At 53.5% G+C, this 18,947-nt stretch overlaps 1 protein-coding gene across 1 annotated transcript; it reads left to right on the top strand.

Annotated features, from left to right (window-relative positions):
• Positions 1–1,751: 1,751 nt before the first annotated feature.
• B4galnt4 (beta-1,4-N-acetyl-galactosaminyltransferase 4) lies at positions 1,752–12,754 on the top strand. The gene is made up of 20 exons (XM_059249909.1): positions 1,752–1,904; positions 4,436–4,539; positions 4,889–4,984; positions 5,081–5,176; positions 5,262–5,352; positions 5,428–5,528; positions 5,678–5,745; positions 5,981–6,059; positions 7,550–7,616; positions 7,720–7,854; positions 7,938–8,047; positions 8,128–8,228; positions 8,313–8,404; positions 8,475–9,363; positions 10,795–11,078; positions 11,202–11,355; positions 11,470–11,542; positions 11,636–11,789; positions 12,066–12,192; positions 12,357–12,754. The coding sequence occupies exons 1-20, from the start codon at positions 1,754–1,756 to the stop codon at positions 12,478–12,480; spliced, it is 3,096 nt and encodes a 1,031-aa protein (XP_059105892.1). The 5' UTR covers positions 1,752–1,753; the 3' UTR covers positions 12,481–12,754.
• The last annotated feature ends 6,193 nt before the right edge of the window (positions 12,755–18,947 follow it).

Here is an 18,947-nt window from a genome sequence, read left to right as displayed (position 1 = left end):
CTGGGGACCAACGAAGAGTCCCACACACTTCTTTGCCAGTACCTGCTTCCCAACATCTGCTTTCTTTAAAGCGTTGCTTATTTTGTGTCTGCCCAGTAAAACATGCTTCCAGCCACAGAAGCAAAGACCTTATCTCTTGTTACTAGTCTTCCAGCTGTAAAATACTGAGTAATGTCTCTTAGCTGAATGACTATGAAGATACAAAAGCAGCTACAACCATGTGACGTGGAAGGGGGTGTGTGCATGTGTGTGAAACGGACCGCTGTCTGGTGAGAGCAGCAGCTGATGGTTGGAAGAAAGTTTTTTGTTTTTGTTTTTAAAAAACCCCTTTGTAAGGATAGAAATGTAACCAATTTGTTTTTATGTCCCAAGGAGATATATATATATATACACAGTGATGGTAGGGCAATGTTAAAACAAAAGACAAGCCAGGCAGGCATGGTGGCACCCGCCTTTAATCCCAGCACTCAGGAGGCAGAGGCAGGTGGATGTCCAAGAGCTCCAGGCCAGCTAAGGCAACATAGGGAGACCCTGTCTCAAAACAAAACAAAACAAAAAACAACAACAAAAAAGAAAGACAAAGAAAAAAAAAGAGCCAAGCAACCTCCCAAACAGGACCAGTGGGTTGACAGTGATGCATGTGGTATGGGGTAGCTCCACTGCTGAGCTGGAGGCCACCCCTTAGAACAGGCACAGGAAGGTGCCCAGTCATCTCCGCTGGGGCACAACCACTCCAGGGTGAGAAGGTCTCTGAGCGATTCCACCCCGTGCCAATGGCATCTTTCCACTTAAGGCCATGACATCAGGGAGGAGGGGAGACTATTCAAATGCCCAGTCCACATTCCTAACCCACGAGTTCTGCAGGCTCGCAGCAGCTTCTGCTACACCAACTGAAGTACTGTGGTCAATAGGCTGGAACCTCAAGAAGAACCGACTGGTGGCAAGGTAGAAGAGCCGCGGTAGTCAGGCGGGTTTAGATGCGCCAGCAAGAAAGCAAACAGAGTACACAACAGAAGCAATCTCGACAGAACCACCCTCCACCCACCTGTCCTCCATCACAGCTAAACGAACTAGAACATCCCAACCTAGTTCAAGTCCGACTGAGACCTAAGCTGAGCTCCTCTTTGGTCCACAAGCTTTCTCTGCGTGCTCATTATCCCTAAGGTTTTCCCAGACACATAGCCGTCTTCCCGCAGCACCCCTCACCCCCGCCACGGCCTCCACGGTGACAGCGACCTCTTACATCCCTCTCCCTGAACGTCCCTGGTGTCCCTCCCCGCGGATTCGGTACCCACAACCCCCGCATCCCCGGGCGCGCGGCCGGCGCAGACCAGGTAAGTGCGCGCGTCGTGAGGACCACTGGCACACCCTAACGCGCCGCCCCGCCTCCGAGCATCACGGATTGGTTGTGCGCAGGCTGGCCGCGGCCGATTGGCTCTAGCCACGCGGCCGCCGGTCCCGTTTCACGGTGGGTAGCACCGCAGCGTGGATGCTGCTCGGTCCCGCGGCGGCCGGAGGAGCTTAAGCAGCCGGGAGGGGCGGGCGGGGGAGCGCCTCGAAGAGCCGCTCCCACCGCCCACCCCGACCGCGGCCCGAGCAGCCCGGGCGTCGCGACCGAATCCCGTAGTCCCGGCGGCGGACAAAGGGCCATGCGAGGCTGCAGGCGCTGAGCGCAGCAGGGTGGGCCGGGGGATGTGGGGCGGGGCAGGCGGGGCCGGGGGGCCGCAGCGACGCCTCTGAGTGTGGCGTCGCGATGCCGTGGTTCCCGGTGAAGAAGGTCCGCAAGCAGATGAAGCTGCTGCTGCTGTTGCTGCTGCTCACCTGCGCCGCGTGGCTCACGTACGTGCACCGGAGCCTGGTGCGCCCGGGCCGCGCGCTGCGCCAGCGGCTGGGCTACGGGCGAGGTACGCGAGGGCGCGCGGCGTGAGGGCCCGGGCCTCCCAAGGCGCGGGGGGGTCTGACTGCCCAGAGCCCCTGCTGCCGTGCTCCTCCCAGCTCCGCTATATTGGGGGAGGGGTCGCGGCTCTCTTCGGCGGGACTCCCGATGACGTCAGCAGTAACGCCGGGGACCCTCTTGGGGCGCATCCCTAACCTTTTCTGACCCTGGAATCTGGCTTAGACCCAGTAGTGATGGAGTTAACGGTGGGCTATTGCGGGCACCCGTGCCCTTAGCCAAGAGGCCTGGCAGGCCCTTGCCTACTTAGCAGGGCCTCAGTTTCCTTGTCTGCTGGGGGTGGGGGGTAAGGGTGGCGTTGAGGGATCCAGCTGCCTAGAGTGGCCAACACAGTTGGAAACCCTGGGTACACCTGTGACTGTGGACTGAGATGCCTATGTGCTAGGGATCAGTGCTAACTTGAGTAAATGCTTGTAGTCTGCACATTTAAGTAAGAGTGGGTAGAGGATGTACAAAGCAGCTCAGGCCTGGCGAGCCTGGTGGGCTAGAAGCAGGGGAGAACCTCTGGAGATGGTGGCCATTGACCCACACTTCGGTGAAAAAGTTCCAGAGCAGGGTGGGCGTCAGTAACAGCTAGGTAGAAAAAGACCAGGGAATGGATCCGAGAAGCCCAACCAAGCTGGATAGAGCCCAGCCAGGCTGTCTCTGATCCTTGTGAAGGAGGCTGGTGAGCTGAGGATATAAGGAGGAAGGTAGCAAGTGTCTGTCCTCTGAAAGACACTGACTTGTGACGTCCTGGTCCACTCCACCTGATGGATCCCAAACTCCCTGTTCAGCCTGCTCCTGTCTCTAACCTGCAGAAGGTCCTTTGCCTCCGCATGCACCTGGACACCCGCTTCCATACATCTTCCACCAGATCCAGGGCCAAGGATCTGAGACAGATCCCAGCCCCAAAGAAAGTCTATGGGTCATCCCAATCCATGTACCTTATAACTGTGACATCTTCAAGATACCCTGGCACATCTCTATCTATCCCTAAGAGAAGCCTTGTCTCAGCTGTGAGCTGATAGGTCTGGACCCAGAGCTGACCTAGTACCCAATAAACCCAGCCCCTATCAGCTCCCCTTGTGGGTTTCTCAACAGCCACAGGCCTCCCTTCCTCCCGGCTAACTTCCTGAGCAATGTGATCCTGAGACCAACCAGGAAGGGGTGAAGACAGGGAGGCCCACTGCTGAAGGTTGGATCATTAGGGCAGCTGGCTCTGATTCCTCCTGGGTGGGTAGGATCTCTCCTGGCTCCTGGAAGACCAGTGCTGCCCAGTGGCACTGCTAGAAGCAGCCTGGGCTGCACAGATGGGGTCCCGGCCACATGGACTTTACTCTGGGCTGAAGCCCCACCTCTTGTCTGGCCACCTGGGATCCCACCAGGCACTACACGGCTTGTGAGAAGCTGAGCAGCTGCATGTGTCTAAGGCTTTCCTGACCATGTAGTCAGTCTTCAGTGCAGGCAACATTCAGTGGGTGTCCAGCAGTCTGTGCTTCCAGATTTCCACAAGTGAGATTGGGGCAGAAGCCTGTCTGCACGCCCTCTGTGCTGAGGCTTAGCTCCTGCAAGATGGTGATAGTGGCCTGGGCTGAAACCCCACTACGGAAGGCTCCCCGTATGCCAGATGCCTGGGCTTAGCTGGAGGGGCTGTGGGTATCCAGACCAGGCTATCCAAGCCAGGCTCTGGGAATTTGACCAAGCGAGTCTGTTGTTCACTTCCTGGCTGGTCAGGAAAGGATTGAGAATGTAGAGCAAGTGAGAGGTACCACAGGAATTTCAAGAGAAGAGACCACAGGCAACCCCTCACCTAGAGACAGTTTGGGCCCGTCTGTACCCAAACAAGAGCCTAGCTTCTGAGCTCTGCGCCGAGGGGTCGATGTGGATGCAAAGCCTAGTTTGAAACAGGAAGGGTTCCTGGATCCAGTGTCTCTCACTGGGAGCACCAGGAGAGACAGGACTGCGATAAAGTGAAACTTCCTGTCTTTGAAGACTCAAGTCCAGAAGAGTGGACACCTAGGAATGACGTGGGCTTGAAGCTTAGGGAGAAGGTCCAGGAAGTGGGCTGAAACAAGGTACAGGGGTGTTCTACCCCAAACTAGAGGGGCAGTTGTGGACATGTCTTCATAAGATCTGGGGAGAGTCAGGAGGCAGGCACCCTAGCACATGGGCAAGGCATCGAGGGTGCCAGGCCATCTGCAGTTCTACCCAAGGCAAAGCCCTTCAGAAGATCACCAGATGGGGGTGAGCGTGTGTAGTTTCACAGTATCCTGAGTGTGCGTATAGTCCTGCTTCCATCTGTCCTCCAGGACTGGAAAAGAGCTGGAGAGGGACTCTTGCTTTGCACTTCCCACTCTAGGTGGGTTCTAGAGGGGCCCCAAAATGAAGGATCAGAAGTGCAGGAGCTTCAGCAACTCTTCCCGTCCCCACCCCTCCCCACAACAAAGATGCTAACCTTAGAGAGAGTCTGGGGCCTGACACTTCACATGCTCTCTGCAGATAGTGAGAAGCTGACTGGTGTGACAGACAGCAGGGGTGTCCGAGTGGGATCGTCCACGCAGAGGGCAGAGGACTCCAGTGAAAGTCATGAAGAGGAGCAAGTGGTAAGCAGTGACCAGGAAAAAACTGCACGAGAGGCCACTGTTGTATCTTAGGCTTAGGCCATGGATAGCTAGAGCCATGGGTTGTATGTGAGCTTCAGCATCCCAGCCTGGATGCTGTGTCTGGGTAGCAATCGATGATCTGCTTATGTTGTGCATCCTGTCAGTGCATCATACCTACCTACCTGGGCAAGCTTGCTGAGGGTGTCTATGTGGAGAGTACTTAGGTGATATGCAAAAGGGGGACCATGAAGTTCTGCTTTGGTGTGTGTGTGTGTGTATACCTAGATGGACTGTGCAGTTGTGACACTTCCTGCCTTTAGAATGCTAACATGGCTACCCTTTCCTGCAGCCTGAGGGGCGGGTCCCAAACATGCTGTTTCCTGGAGGAGCTAGAAAGCCACCACCATTGAACCTCACTCACCAGACACCTCCATGGCGGGAAGAGGTGAGCTCTGTTGGGTTGGGTGGGGCTGGGCTGGGCTGGGCTGGGCGGAGGGGTGAAGCAGGCTGTGTAACAGCTCAAGTCCCCTCCGGCCCCTAGTTCAAGGGACAGGTGAACCTGCACGTATTTGAGGACTGGTGTGGGGGTGCTGTGGGCCACTTGAGAAGGAACCTGCACTTCCCGCTGTTTCCTCATGTGAGTACCTCAGGAAAGGACGGGTGGGCAGAGCGGGCACGGCATGTGATGAGCTGTGAGTCAATGGTTGTTGCCCTACCGGCAGACTCGCACCACTGTGACAAAGTTAGCCGTGTCCCCTAAGTGGAAGAACTACGGACTCCGGATTTTTGGCTTCATCCACCCAGCCAGAGATGGTGAGTAGGTGGGGTATGCCAGGGGCAAGATGCCTCGAACAGTCCGGCTTACTGCGCCTGTGTCCTGTGGACTAGGAGACATCCAGTTCTCCGTGGCTTCGGATGACAACTCTGAGTTCTGGCTGAGCTTGGACGAGAGCCCAGCAGCTGCCCAGCTTGTAGCCTTTGTGGGCAAGGTAGGTTCTGCCCTCCTTCCTCGCTCTGTCTGCACCATGTCTGTCTTCACTGGGCCTCCTGCAGCCTCTTGAAAATACAGACTGAATGTGTCAGATGCCCACGAGGAAAATGTGATCACGCTTCTACCCCTTCCTTGTGTCACCCCTAGACTGGCTCTGAGTGGACAGCACCGGGAGAATTCACTAAGTTCAGTTCCCAGGTGTCTAAGCCGCGGCGGTGAGTGAGGGTGCATGCATCGTGTGTGTGTGTGTGTGTGTGTGTGTGTGTGTGTGTGCGTGCGCGCGCGCGTGCGTGTTGGCATGTGAGAGGGAGGCTGGGTGTCACCCTTGCCCATATTACACAAGCATCCTCCTCCTGAGGGACCATCCCAGAGGGATGTGAGAGTCTTTCTTCACTCTCTGGGCTCTTCATCTGTTTGGTGGGAGACAACCCCGACTCCTTATGTCCACAGGCTCATGGCCTCCCGGAGATACTACTTCGAACTGCTTCACAAGCAAGACGACAAGGGCTCAGACCATGTGGAAGTGGGTGTGAGTGTGGCCTGCCCTCTGGAGGAGCCCCAAAGACCACAGCTCTCCTCCCATCCACTTCCCATGTCCTTAATGGACAGGCACTGCAGGGTGGTCCACAACCCAAAGGGATTTCCAGTCTAGGAAATAAAGCAGATATGCAGGGACATGGGCCAGGGTCAAGAGGGCACGTTGTGCCTGCTGGATGCTCGGAGGGGCTGCACTGAAAAGTGGCCCTTCACCAGGAGACGTGGGGGAGAGAGTGTACAGCAGGAAGCACAACATGTAAATGCTGTACCTGGAGAACTGGCCCCCATCTTCTAGCATCTTCTGAGACTCCAAGAAGTCTGGTGGCCAGGCCAGGCCTGAGCTGTAATGCTGTGCTGAACTGCTCAGACTGTCGTGTGAGAGGGGCAATGAGGTTTGCCTGCCAGGGGCCCCTCTGGCCTCTGTGGAACAACGGGAAGCCAAGAAATGGAAAGTGTATTGTTACCTTTTTATTGCCATGACTATCACTGTCACAAAGTACCTGACAAGAAGCGACTTAAGGAAGGGTTTGTTTTAGCTCACAGTTTGAGGGTGCAGCCCATCACGGAGGGGGAGTCCTGGCAGGAGTGTGAGGTAGCCGCTTAGATTGCATCTGCAGTCTGGAACAGAGAGAGATGAACGCTGGTGCTCAGCTCACTTTCTCCTTTCTATTCAGTTTTGGACCCCAGTCCATGGAATGGTACTGCCCACATTTTAGGGTAGGTCTTCTCCCCCAATTAACCCCATCTAGAAAATCCCTCACCGACATGCCCAGAGTTTGCCTCCAGTGATTTTAGATCCTGTCAGGTTGAAAATCAGTATCAGCCATCACAGGGAAGAAAGACATGTAGCTGGGAGGTAGGGAGAAAGGTTCCTCAGCAAGATGGAAGAGCCCGGAGGATGAGGAACAGTGACCTCAGTAGGAGGGGGGGTTCTCAACCTCAGCACCATGGGATATTACGTATCTACCTCGGTAGAGATGAGACTCAGGGTTTCGATGGTCCTAGGGAAGCAGAGGTGTTGGTACAAAGGTCTAGGACAAGCTGGCTACGGAAGTGCAGAGTTAGCCCCCCAGGAGCCCCAGATTAACAGAGGAACACATCTGTAAGGAGACTCAGGAGCAGCCATGGAGCTGGGCTATGGGGAAGCCATCTGGCGGCAGATCCTAGGTCTGGGGCTGAGGAAGAGTTCAGCAGAGACCCCAGGAAGGCAACATGCAAAAACCAGAGAGAAAATGGGATAATAAGTTATAACTGGCAATCCTTGTTGGAAAGAGGGAGGGAGGGGATGAAGGTGGATGGGGTCTGGATCTGTCCCTTGAACCCCTCAACCTTTTGGGCCTTATATCAGATGCCGCCTCCCTCCCTCTCTACCCACAAAGCTTCTTACATCCTTTGAGGATTTTCGCTCTCTAGTCCCTCACCCCCGAACTAAGGAACACCACCTACCACGACCCAACCTCTTTCCTATCCCCACACCCCCAGTGGCGAGCTTTCCTGCCTGGTCTGAAGTTCGAGATCATTGGCTCTGCTCACATTTCCCTGTACACAGGTGCGGGCTGGGTCCTTCCTCAGGGGAATGGCTGGGTTCTGATGGGCTCAGCATGGGGATGGTGAAGGGTAGGCTGAAGCTCCAGACATCCTTCTACTCTCAGATGAGTCATCTCTGAAGATGGACCATGTGACCCATGTGCCTCAGTCTCCCGCCAGCTATGTAGGGGGATACCCAGCACACGAGGAACCCAGTGCCGACATGCTGCGGCCAGATCCCAGGGACACCTTCTTCCTCAGTGAGAGGAGGCTCCAGAGGAGGGTGGGGATGGAGCGGGGTGAGGCCCAGGCCACCAAGTGACTGACTGCCCTCTACTTACAGCTCCTCGGATGGAACCTCTGAGCCTGGAGAATGTACTGGAGCCCTGTACCTATGCGCCTACCTATGTCCTCAAGGATTTTCCCATAGCCAGATACCAAGGACTACAGTTTGTAAGTGCCCAGTGAGAGAGGCTTCCTAGAGCAACCCTTTCCCCCAAGCCCTACCCCTGAGCTCTTGGCCCTACCTGCAGGTGTACCTGTCCTTCATCTATCCCAATGACCACACCCGTCTCACTCACATGGAGACGGAGAACAAATGCTTCTACCGCGAATCCCCACTATACCTGGAAAGGTAGGTTGGGGTGGGGGTTTGTCCTATCGGAACGAGGAGGAGGGGCCTCCGTGAGGAAGGTCTCTGATGCCCTTTCTCCTCCAGGTTTGGGTTCTATAAATACATGAAGATGGACAAGGAGGAAGATGAGGAAGAAGAAGTTCAACGTAGAGCCTTCCTCTTCCTCAACCCCGACGGTGAGTGCCCTATTCCTGCTGTCCACCCAGCCCATCTGCCAGATACTCGCTTACCAGACGCTCTCTACAGACTTCCTGGATGATGAGGATGAGCAGGAACTGTTAGACAGTCTGGAGCCCTCTGATGCATCCCTACGGCAGAGCCACAGGACCCCCACCCCAACAGCCTCCGTCGGGACTACAGCCACCCCTACCCCACCTACAACCAGTCCTCTGGATGAGCAGACCCCCAGACACTCCCGGGCCCTGAATTGGGCCCCACGCCCCCTGCCCCTCTTCTTGGGGAGAGCTCCACCTCCCCGGACTGTGGAGAAGTCTCCCTCAAAGGTGTATGTGACCAGGGTGCGACCTGGACAGCGGGCTTCCCCAAAGGCACTGAGAGACTCACCCTGGCCACCCTTCCCTGGTGTCTTCCTACGCCCCAAGCCTCTGCCCAGAGTGCAGCTGCGGATGCCCCCACATCCACCGCGGACCCAGGGCTATAGGACCAGTGGCCCCAAGATCACTGAACTAAAGCCCCCAGTCAGGGCACAGACCACCCAGGGAGGCCCAGAGGGCCAGTTGCATGGACAGGGACTCATGGTGCCCACAGTGGACTTGAACTCCTCGGTGGAAACACAGCCTGTGACCTCCTTCCTGAGCTTGTCTCAGGTGTCCAGGCCACAGCTGCCTGGAGAGGGTGAAGAAGGGGAGGATGATGGGGCCCCTGGTGATGAGGCCACATCAGAAGATAGTGAGGAAGAGGAGGAGCAGGCCGCTGGTCGGCCACTGGGCCGCTGGCGCGAGGATGCCATTGACTGGCAGCGTACATTCAGTGTGGGTGCCATGGACTTCGAGCTGCTGCGCTCCGACTGGAATGACCTGCGCTGCAACGTGTCTGGGAACCTGCAGCTTCCTGAGGCTGAGGCGGTGGATGTGGTGGCTCAGTACATGGAGCGACTTAATGCACGCCATGGCGGGTATGGGGCAGGTTGCTGCTTGGAGAGAGGGCATGCTGTCCCCCACAGGAATCTCAGGCCTTCCTTGGCTCTCACCGGCTCTCTGATCCCCTTTTCCCTCTGCAGTGATGAGTGTCTTACTGTTCTGCCTTGCCCAGGTTGAAGGGCTCTCTGGAGCCCCACTCGAGACTGGCTCCATACTCCTTCACTGCCAAGCTCCAAATCCGTCACCTTGGACCTAGACTCTAGGATGAATCCAGACTGCAGGGGACAGTTGTCAGGGTTAGCCGGGTCAAAGGCAGACAGCCTTTTCAGGGACAAGAGACACTGAAGGGTCAAGGTCAGGACCACCCAACATCTCCTTGTAGAGCACTGAAGGGTCTGGGGGACTCTAACTCAAGGGGGAGATCCCAGGGCCCCTGCTCACTGGCCCCCTTGGCCTCCTAGGTCTTAGGAATCCAAGCTGTCTCTACCCCATTTTGAGGGAGATTAGGGCCATAATTTATCTTTGAGGGAATTCTTATGAGAGTCTGTTCTGTACATTGTCAGCCTTGAGGAAAGGTAGAACCTTTGTGGACCTCGATGAACACAGGGACATCGAGACAGGGTGTCTAGCTCATGGATAGAAAGAGCCAGGCTCAACAGGAAGTTTTGGACAGGTAGGGGTTGTAAGGCTGTTCCAGAGGACAAGAGCATGATAGTCCTCAAACAGGGCAGTGATGAGGTGGCCTAAGACTCTCCCCCATTGGTGGTGCAGGACAGTCCCAGGTGGTTCAGAGGACAGGTTTCCTGAAACAGTTTGTAAGGACAGCCCCAGGGTCTCTTTAGGGCACTGTCCACCGTGAGTGGTCAAGGTGTGACCTTGTTTTGCACATCTGGGTGCTAGGGTGTGGGTAGCCCCAAGGAGTAACCTAAAGTGTTTGGTTGTGAGGGTAGAGGTTCCTGACCTGGGGTGAGGGGAGCGGTGAGTCACACCTATGAGTCTGGGCCCATCTGAAGTCACACTGCTGGGTTCCTATAGAGAAGCACTAGCTGTCACCAGGAGGTAGGAAGCAGAATGAATAGCCTGAGAACTCTTGCCCAAGACAAAATAGAGACGCCTGCTGGAGGTGGGGGGTGGCAGGGGAGGACCAACATCCTCCTGATGGCTGCCTAGGAAGCTGACCATAGCAAGAGAGGCCTGAAACAGCACCCCAGGACAAAGAAAATCAGGCAAAGGAAGTCATCTAGGAGAACACGACAATCCTGGGCTCACAGCACCTCCTAGTGTAGCCTTCTCAACTTCCTGCTGGTCTGGGGAAGTGAGATGTGGGAAGGTCAACTTGCCTCTGGGACGAAAGGAGCGGGTTGCAGGTGTAATGCGGTCTGAGGAGCGTAGCTGCGTGGTTCTCGGGGTGAAGTGGGGGCGTTAAGTGGAATTACGGCCCTTGGCTAATCAGCCCTGCCTCGCAGGCGCTTCTCGCTTCTGCGCATCGTGAACGTGGAGAAGCGCCGCGACTCTGCACGTGGAAGCCGCTTCCTCCTGGAATTGGAATTGCAAGAGCGTGGAGGCGGCCGCCAGCGCCTGTCAGAATATGTCTTCCTGCGATTGCCTGGAGCACGCATCGGGGATGAGGATGGAGAAAGTCCTGAGCCCCCTCCTGCCCCCTCCATCCGCTCAGACAGTCGCCCAGAGCTCTGCCGGCCCTTGCATCTGGCCTGGCGTCAGGATGTCATGGTTCACTTTATTGTGCCAGGTATGTGCGCCTCAGTGGTGGTGGGGGCATGCTAATGCCAAAGGTGTGGGTGGCTGAAGAGGGTTTTCCAATGAGAAAGCATGCTGTTCAGTCATGCTGGCTCAGTGGCACCCTCTCCTCCAGTGAAGAATCAGGCTCGCTGGGTAGTGCAGTTCCTGGCCGATATGACGGCGCTGCATGTGCATACGGGGGACTCGCACTTCAACATCATCTTAGTGGACTTTGAGAGCGAGGACATGGATGTGGAGAGGGCCTTGCGTGCGGCTCGGCTACCTCGGTAATGATGATCACCACCACCACCTAGTGAGGCCAAAGATCTTTTCTCTTGTGGGAGGTGGGTTGTCCTGATCCTATCTACCTCCCTTGATGATTCCTGTGATCCCTTCCCCAGGTACCAGTACCTGAGACGAACTGGAAACTTCGAACGCTCTGCAGGCCTGCAAACCGGAGTGGATGCAGTAGAGGTCTGTGGGCCAGTCAAGAGCTTAGGGGAGAGAAATGAGGGTGCTGAGCTTGCCTTGGGGAGGTGGGCAGGGCTCAGACCTCCCACCCTACAGGACCCCAGCAGCATCGTTTTCCTCTGTGACCTGCACATCCACTTCCCACCTAACATCCTGGACAGCATCCGCAAGCACTGTGTGGAGGGCAAGCTGGCCTTCGCCCCTGTGGTCATGCGTCTGGGCTGTGGGAGTTCACCGTGGAACCCACATGGTAAGGATCTGAGTGTTCCCCAGGAACCCCAAGTTCTCACAACCACCAGGGCAAAATCCAGGCCTAACCTCCCGGGTAAGAGGACCCCGAAGTGCAGGGTTCATAAGACCCTTTCCTCTGTGGACCTGTGAGTTCGTGGGTTATGATCAAATACCAAGCCCCTTAAGAGACTCCAAAATAAGGAGGCTTCTTGGAATTCCTCCTGGGGTCCTCCAGTCTTCCCTGGGGAGAAAATGTTAAGGACTGCTGCCTGATGATCATCCTCCCCGCTCCAAGGTTACTGGGAAGTGAATGGATTTGGCCTCTTTGGGATCTATAAGTCAGACTTCGACAGGGTAGGAGGCATGAACACTGAGGAGTTCCGTGACCAGTGGGGAGGCGAGGACTGGGAACTTCTGGACAGGTGACTGCCCTCCCTTACACTGAGACATCTCATCTTCCTCCCAAACCCCTCCCATCTGCCCCACTCCCAAGAACCCTCCCCAGCCCCAGGCTCCTGCAGTGTCTGGGCAGCCCTGAGTCCCAGCACCTGAACCGGGGCTCTGACATCCCACCCACCCATCCCAGGGTCCTGCAGGCAGGGCTGGAGGTGGAGAGGCTTCGGCTGCGGCACTTTTACCACCACTACCACTCGAAGCGGGGCATGTGGGCCACACGCAGCCGCAAAGGTGCCCGCACACAGCGACCCTGAAGACCTGGCAGCTCTCGGTGCCACTGGGTTTTGGGGCAGCAGCTAGAAGCTGCACCCTGAGCCTGATTCAGGCTCTGCTACCACCTGTGCTGGCCCCATAAAGCCTCCTCTGTGACTCCAGATAGGCAGCCTTCGTGGCAGGGCTGGTACCTTGGTCCCCACACTCCCTGATGATTTCTGTGAAATTTTCCGTAGCAATGACATTGTTTTCAGAATTTACAAGAGTTCTGTCTGTTCTGTTTTTTATTCAGAATGAAATGAAATATTTTTTTTAGTTCTGACTCGTTCTCTGTGACTGTTCTCTTGTGAGGCAGAGCCCTGGTTAGCAGGGCGGCTGGGAACAATGCAGCCTCCCCTCCCATACCCACTTCCTGCCTCTAGCGGCTGTGTTTCCACCTGGTTTCTGTGGAGTCTGGCTACTCAGAGCAGACATTGCATGAGACCTTCCCACACAGGAACTGTTGCTGACCCAGCGTATGTGGAGACACCAAGTCTCCTGTATGACCTCGATCTGTCACTCTGCAGGGGAGGACCCACACAGCCGGAGCAGACACACTGAAACCCCCAGTTACCCACATTGCCTTCTCTGTATCTAGTTCAGAAGAAGTGCTCCTGCTTACAGACGTTTTTACAAGAAAAGCATTGAGTTTAAGAATAGATGTTCTAGGAGCTGGAGAGATGGCTCAGTGGTTAAGAGCACTTGATGCTCTTGCGGAGGACCTGGGTTCAGTTTCCAGCACCAACACAGTGTCTCACAATTATCCCCAACCCAGTTCCAGGGGATCCAACACCCTCTTAATATCTCAGGTCACCTGGTACACATGTATATGTGAAGGCAAAACACTCATATATAACTAGGCAGTGGTAGCGCACTCCTTTAATCCCAGCACTCGGGAGGCAGAGCCAGGCGGATCTCTGTGAGTTCGAGGCCAGCCTGTTCTACAGAGCAAGATCCAGGACTGGACCAAAAACTACACAGAGAAACGCTGTCTCGAAAAGAAAAAAAACAAAAACAAGAACAAAAACACACATATATATATATAAAATAAATAATCTTTAAAAAAACACACACACATTAAAAGAATAAGGTGTGGTGGCATACACCTTTAATCCCAGCAGTTGGGAGAAAAACTGTCATATCTCTGTGGCCCAGATACATAGTGAGACCCTATCAAAAAATAAAATAAAAAAGGCAGCCTGCTACCAACGCTGGCAAGATGAATCAGCAGCCAAATCTGATGACCCAAGGACTCACATAATAGAGAGAACTAACTCTTGCAAATTGTCCTCTGACCTCCACAGGCATGCCATGGCACATGCACACATAAATACATACTTTTTTTTAAAGTACTGCAAGTTAAAAGAACCTCCTCTCAAAAAAATAAAATAAAATGATGTGGAGAGCTGGCTCAGCAGTTAACATTTGCTGCTCTTGCAGAGGATAGTATTCAGTTCCCAGCTTACATGGTGGCTCACAACCATCCAGGACTCTGGTTCCAAGGTATCAACACCCTCTTCCGATCTCCACACACACCAGGCATGTACACACATGTGGTACAATCCATACATACAGGCAGGCAAGACACTCATCCACACACACATGCACACTCGTGAGCACATACGCACAAAATGTGAGCTGGAGAGATGGCTCAGGACTTAGCACAGCTACTCTTCCAGAGAAGCTGACTTAGGTTCCTGGCATCCACATCAGGCAGGTCACAATTTCCTGTAACTTTCAAATCCGGGGACCCAACATCCTCCTCTGGTCTCTGTGAACACCAGTACACAGATGGCATACACACATACACAGATATACACACATCTGCATAAATAAAAATAAAATTATTTTAAGGCTGGGCGGTGGTGACGCACGCCTTTAATCCCAGCACTCAGGAGGCAGAGGCCTCTGTGAGTTCGAGGCCAGCCTGGTCTACAGAGCAAGATCCAGGACAGGCACCAAAACTACACAGAGAAACCCTGTCTCAAAAAAACAAACAAACAAAAAATCATTTAAAATTAAAGCAACAAAAACCAGGTGTGATCATGCACACATGCAAGCCCCACCTCTCAGGAGACTATGCAGGAAGGTCTCAAGTTTGAGGCCAACATGGACTATTTAGCAAGACTTTGTCAAAATGGGGTGGAGAATATATGATACCAAGAAAGAAACATTATTTTTTCTTTTCTTTTTTTTAAATTTTTATTTATGTGCATTGGTATTTTGCCTGCATGTATACCTGTATGAGGTGTTGGGTACCCTAGAACTGGAGTTACAGACAGTTGTATGCTGCCATGTGGGTGCTGGGAATTGAACTCAGTTCCTCTGGAAGAACAGCCAGTGCTCTTAACCACTGAGTGATCTCTCCAGCCCCAAAGGAAACATTCTTAAAAGATAAGGAAAGGGAAAAGGAGCCATAAGTAAAAGGGAAATGAAGAAGATTAATATCAGAAGCCCAAATCAGCAGGCTACGCTCACACCATAAATTTACATTAACACATTAAGGAGTCCTCTCTCTCTCTCTCTCTCTCTCTCTCTCTCTCTCTCTCTCTCTCTCTCCTTCCCTCCCTCCTTCTCTCCTTCCCTCCTTCCCTCCTCACTCCCTCACCCTCTAGGGTCTCTCTACATAGCCCTGGCTGTCCTAGTTCTCACCATGTAGACCAGGCTGGCCTCTAACGGAGGTCCACCTTCCTCTGCCTCCCAGTGCTGGAATCAAAGGTGTGCGCCGCCTCGCCCTGATATGTTAAGGTGTTTTCAGCGAGCACCAGCCAGAGGACAGGACTTGTCCTGGGAGGACTTACATCCTAGCACAGTACTGGGTGGTGCTGTTGGGTGCTACACCTAATAATAGACACACTAGTATAATGTCTGACATCAGAGTGCCAGTTAATGGCAAGTGCTATAATGAATAAGGCCAGAAAAGAAAGTAATACATCTGAACAGTGCTGCATTTGTAGTGGGCAGGAGAAGCAAGCCTGCAAAGGTCTTCTTCGAGGAGAACAAGCAGATGTTTGAGGAGAATTTAGAAAATTGATGAAGACAACAATGGAAATAGAAATTATTAACAGCACTTAGGTAGAAAAATTTTTAAAGGTAAATAAGAAGCTCGGCAGTGGTGGTGCACACCTTTAATCCCAGCACTCAGGAGACAGAGGCAAGCGGATCTCTGTGAGTTTAAGGCCAGCCTGGTCTAGAGAGTGAGTTCCAGGACAGCCAAACTGTTACACAAAGAAACGCTGTTTCAAAAAAGAAAAAAAAAAAGTTAAATAAGATCTTTGCAGGAATAAAGCCATTTTAGCATTTGGGATATAGCTGAGTGGTAGAATGCTTCACTGGCATACAAAAATCCCTGGATGTGTTCCCAAGAACCCACACAGAACTATCAATAATAATAATAAAGAACAACATACAGAATGAAATGCTAAATAACACAGATAAATGAGAACCAGGCCTAGTGGCACACGGCTGTAATCCCAGGATTCAGGAGGCTGAGGCAGGATGATGGCCACAAGTTAGAAGCCAGCCTGTTCTACAGAGTGAATTCTAGCCAACCAGAACTATATATATATAATGAGATCCTGCCTCAGACAGAGAAAAGAACAACAAAAGCGACTCATGAAAAGACAGTAGCTGACAAAGCTCAACTAGAGAAGCCATAAGAGGAGGAACGGGGAAATATGTGATAAAACAAAAGAAAACTTTCCCAAAGTAGAGGCCAGAGTCAAAGGAAGCCCCAGGCCAAGAGTGATCAGTGCCTACGCAAAGGAAGCTGCTGAGTTTCCAGTGAGACCTCCCGGACACAAAGCAGGCTGGTGGAAGGTTCTGCTAACCTGGAGGTAGCCAGCTGTGAAACTCAGCAAGATCTCTGATAAATCCCATCTATAGGAGTGGGCCTCAAGTGGTTGGGCATGGTAGTGCACGCCTTTAGTCCCAACACTCTGGAGACAGAGGTAGATGGATCTCTGTGAGTTTAAGGCCAGCCTGGTCTACATGGTAAGTTCCAGGACAGCCAGGGTAGGTAGAGAGGCCCTGTCTCCAAAAAAAAAAAAAAGCCTCAGGCAGGCACTAGGGCTAGCCAAGAACTCCATAGAGGCAGTAGCCTTAGAAGAGAACTCACAGAACCAAAGAAGCAGTCTTCAAGACAGAATAAAACCCCGCCACTAAGAGAAACAGACTGTCCCCTTGGAGGAAGTGTCCAGGAAGTGGTCCAGACAGAGATGACTGTCAAGAACTCTACCAAGACCCCATTCTGCCAGTGAGCAACACCCCATCACCCCTGTTCTGCTGCTCCTCAAAGTTAGAAATGTTTCTAGATGCTGCATGTGATGGCACATGTCTTTATTCCCAGCACTCGGGAAGCAGAGGCAGGAAGATCTCTGTGAGTTCAAAGCCAGCCTGGTCTACATAGAGAGTTCTAAACCAGCCAGAGCTATACAGAGGAACCCTGAAACTCTAGCTAAAAAAAAAGAGAGGCAGAGACAGATTCTGGCTTGCTTTACAATTTATGTAATTAACAGAAACTCATTTAGCCTTATGGAGCCTCCGTTTCACCATCTATAAACGGAGGTAGTCATAGCTCCACTCTTCTGGAGTTCCTGTGAGGATTAAGGGCAGAGTATGAACTAAGACTTCATCACCCTGCCTGGTACATCATCATTCTGGGGTCAGCATTAGCCCTACTCTAGGGACAACTCACTGCCGTGTGTCAGCGCTTCCTACCCCGACACCTTCTGCAGGATGCCACCCCCGACTTTTCTCTCCTAATTCCTTCTCTACAAAGGCTAACTACACACACACACACACACACACACACACACACACACACACGCACGCACGCACGCACGCGCATGTGCCCGCATAGGCACAGGACCTCCCATTTTTACCTTATTGCTGTGCTGCTGTGTTTGGTACTTGGTTCTGCTTTGGTACTTTTGCTCTGCCACAGACTGGCCATTACCCTGCATGGCTCTCATCCCTGTAAATCCAGGAGGGACTACTAAGGGAGAAGTCCCGGGTGTCATGTCACAGGAATCTCCTTCAGAAGTGCCTGGTGCACAGGAGGAGGTGAACTTGACCAGTGAATGGATTAATGTGGATGGACTGACAGGCAGGTGGACATGTTCCCACATGTGTCGGTGACCTGGACTGGTACTCCTCAGCTACCTTCCACCCCTGAGGTATAAGTCTGGGATTGGAGCATGGGCAGTGATGGTGAAACCAGGATACCCGTGGGCCCAGGATGGGATAGGGGGCCATAATGTCTGAGAAGGTATAGAGTGACACCCATGGGACAAGTCTGAGTAGGCTTTGTGAAGGAGGTGGTCTTCGGGCAGGCATGATGACGCTCAGGCTTCTGGACTTCACCAGCACAAGGATGTGCACCACAGGTCTCTCAGGTCAGGCTACTGCACCCAGCCAGTTCATCAACTCATCCCAAAGCAGTGCTGGCATGCCCTCACCCTGCCCCTCGGGCTTCGTGAGCACCAGGAACCTCCTTAACCTGTCTGTGCCCCAGCATACTCATGGCATCTGTGTTTGGAAGATTCTGCTGTTACTATCCTAACACACTCCTAGGCATTTAACTTCCACTCCTTAGTAAGCCCGTCCCTCACCCTTGTATTACTCAGTCTCCCAGCCCATAGGCTCCTCCCCCAGCTTTCCTCACGTGCCCACCCACATGTAGCGAGCAAAATTCTCCCACTCCTCAAACCCAACCCCGCCCCCCTCCCTGCAGTTTGCACTCCTCTCTGGGAGGTAACAGCCACTGGGACGGTGGCAGAGAGGGTGGCAGCCCACCAACTGCTTCACTCACTCTTCATGATCCTGAGTTCCAGGTTCTAGGCCTGATTACAGCAGAAATTCAACCATCCATCTCTATGCTCCAAGTAAACTTTCTTTATGCATCAGACCACCTCCTCCTTGAAGCCCTGCTGCATCCTTCCCATCCTCTCTCCAAAAAAAGGAAGAGGGACACTCACAGAAGTTGAGAGAAAACTGGTCACAGGGGTCAGATACAGATCCAAACATGCGGCTCAGAGGAACAGACTCAGTGAGTATTACTGATCCTCTGAGCAATATAGCCATTAAAGGAAGTACCCAGAGTCCAAGCTTTTTAGGGACACTGAGCCCCAGAGGTAGATACAGCTCTCAGTCCCCATGTCCTTAAGGAGGCTGGTCATAGCTGTGGCACCTACAGCTCTCTGCCAGTGAACCCCCAGAGCTGACTCTGGCCTTCCATCCAGTTGCCATTCATGCTCACCAGGTACCTCCTTATCTGGCTACAGCCAGACCTAAGCCGTGTGTAATTATGGCCCTCCACTTTGCACTCTCCTGGAGCCCTCTGTCCCCTCTGCCCCGCAGCCTGGCTGCTGTAGGGCTCTGGGTGGACCTAGTACATACAGGGCGGGCCTCTTCAGACCAGGCGTGTGCCTCCAGGCCGCACGGCGCCGCACAAACTTGTCTCCCAGGA

Source organism: Peromyscus eremicus, chromosome 1 (assembly GCF_949786415.1).
Source record: "Peromyscus eremicus chromosome 1, PerEre_H2_v1, whole genome shotgun sequence".
NCBI classification, from domain to species: Eukaryota; Metazoa; Chordata; class Mammalia; order Rodentia; family Cricetidae; genus Peromyscus; species Peromyscus eremicus.
This window is presented reverse-complemented; position numbering and strand designations above follow the sequence as displayed.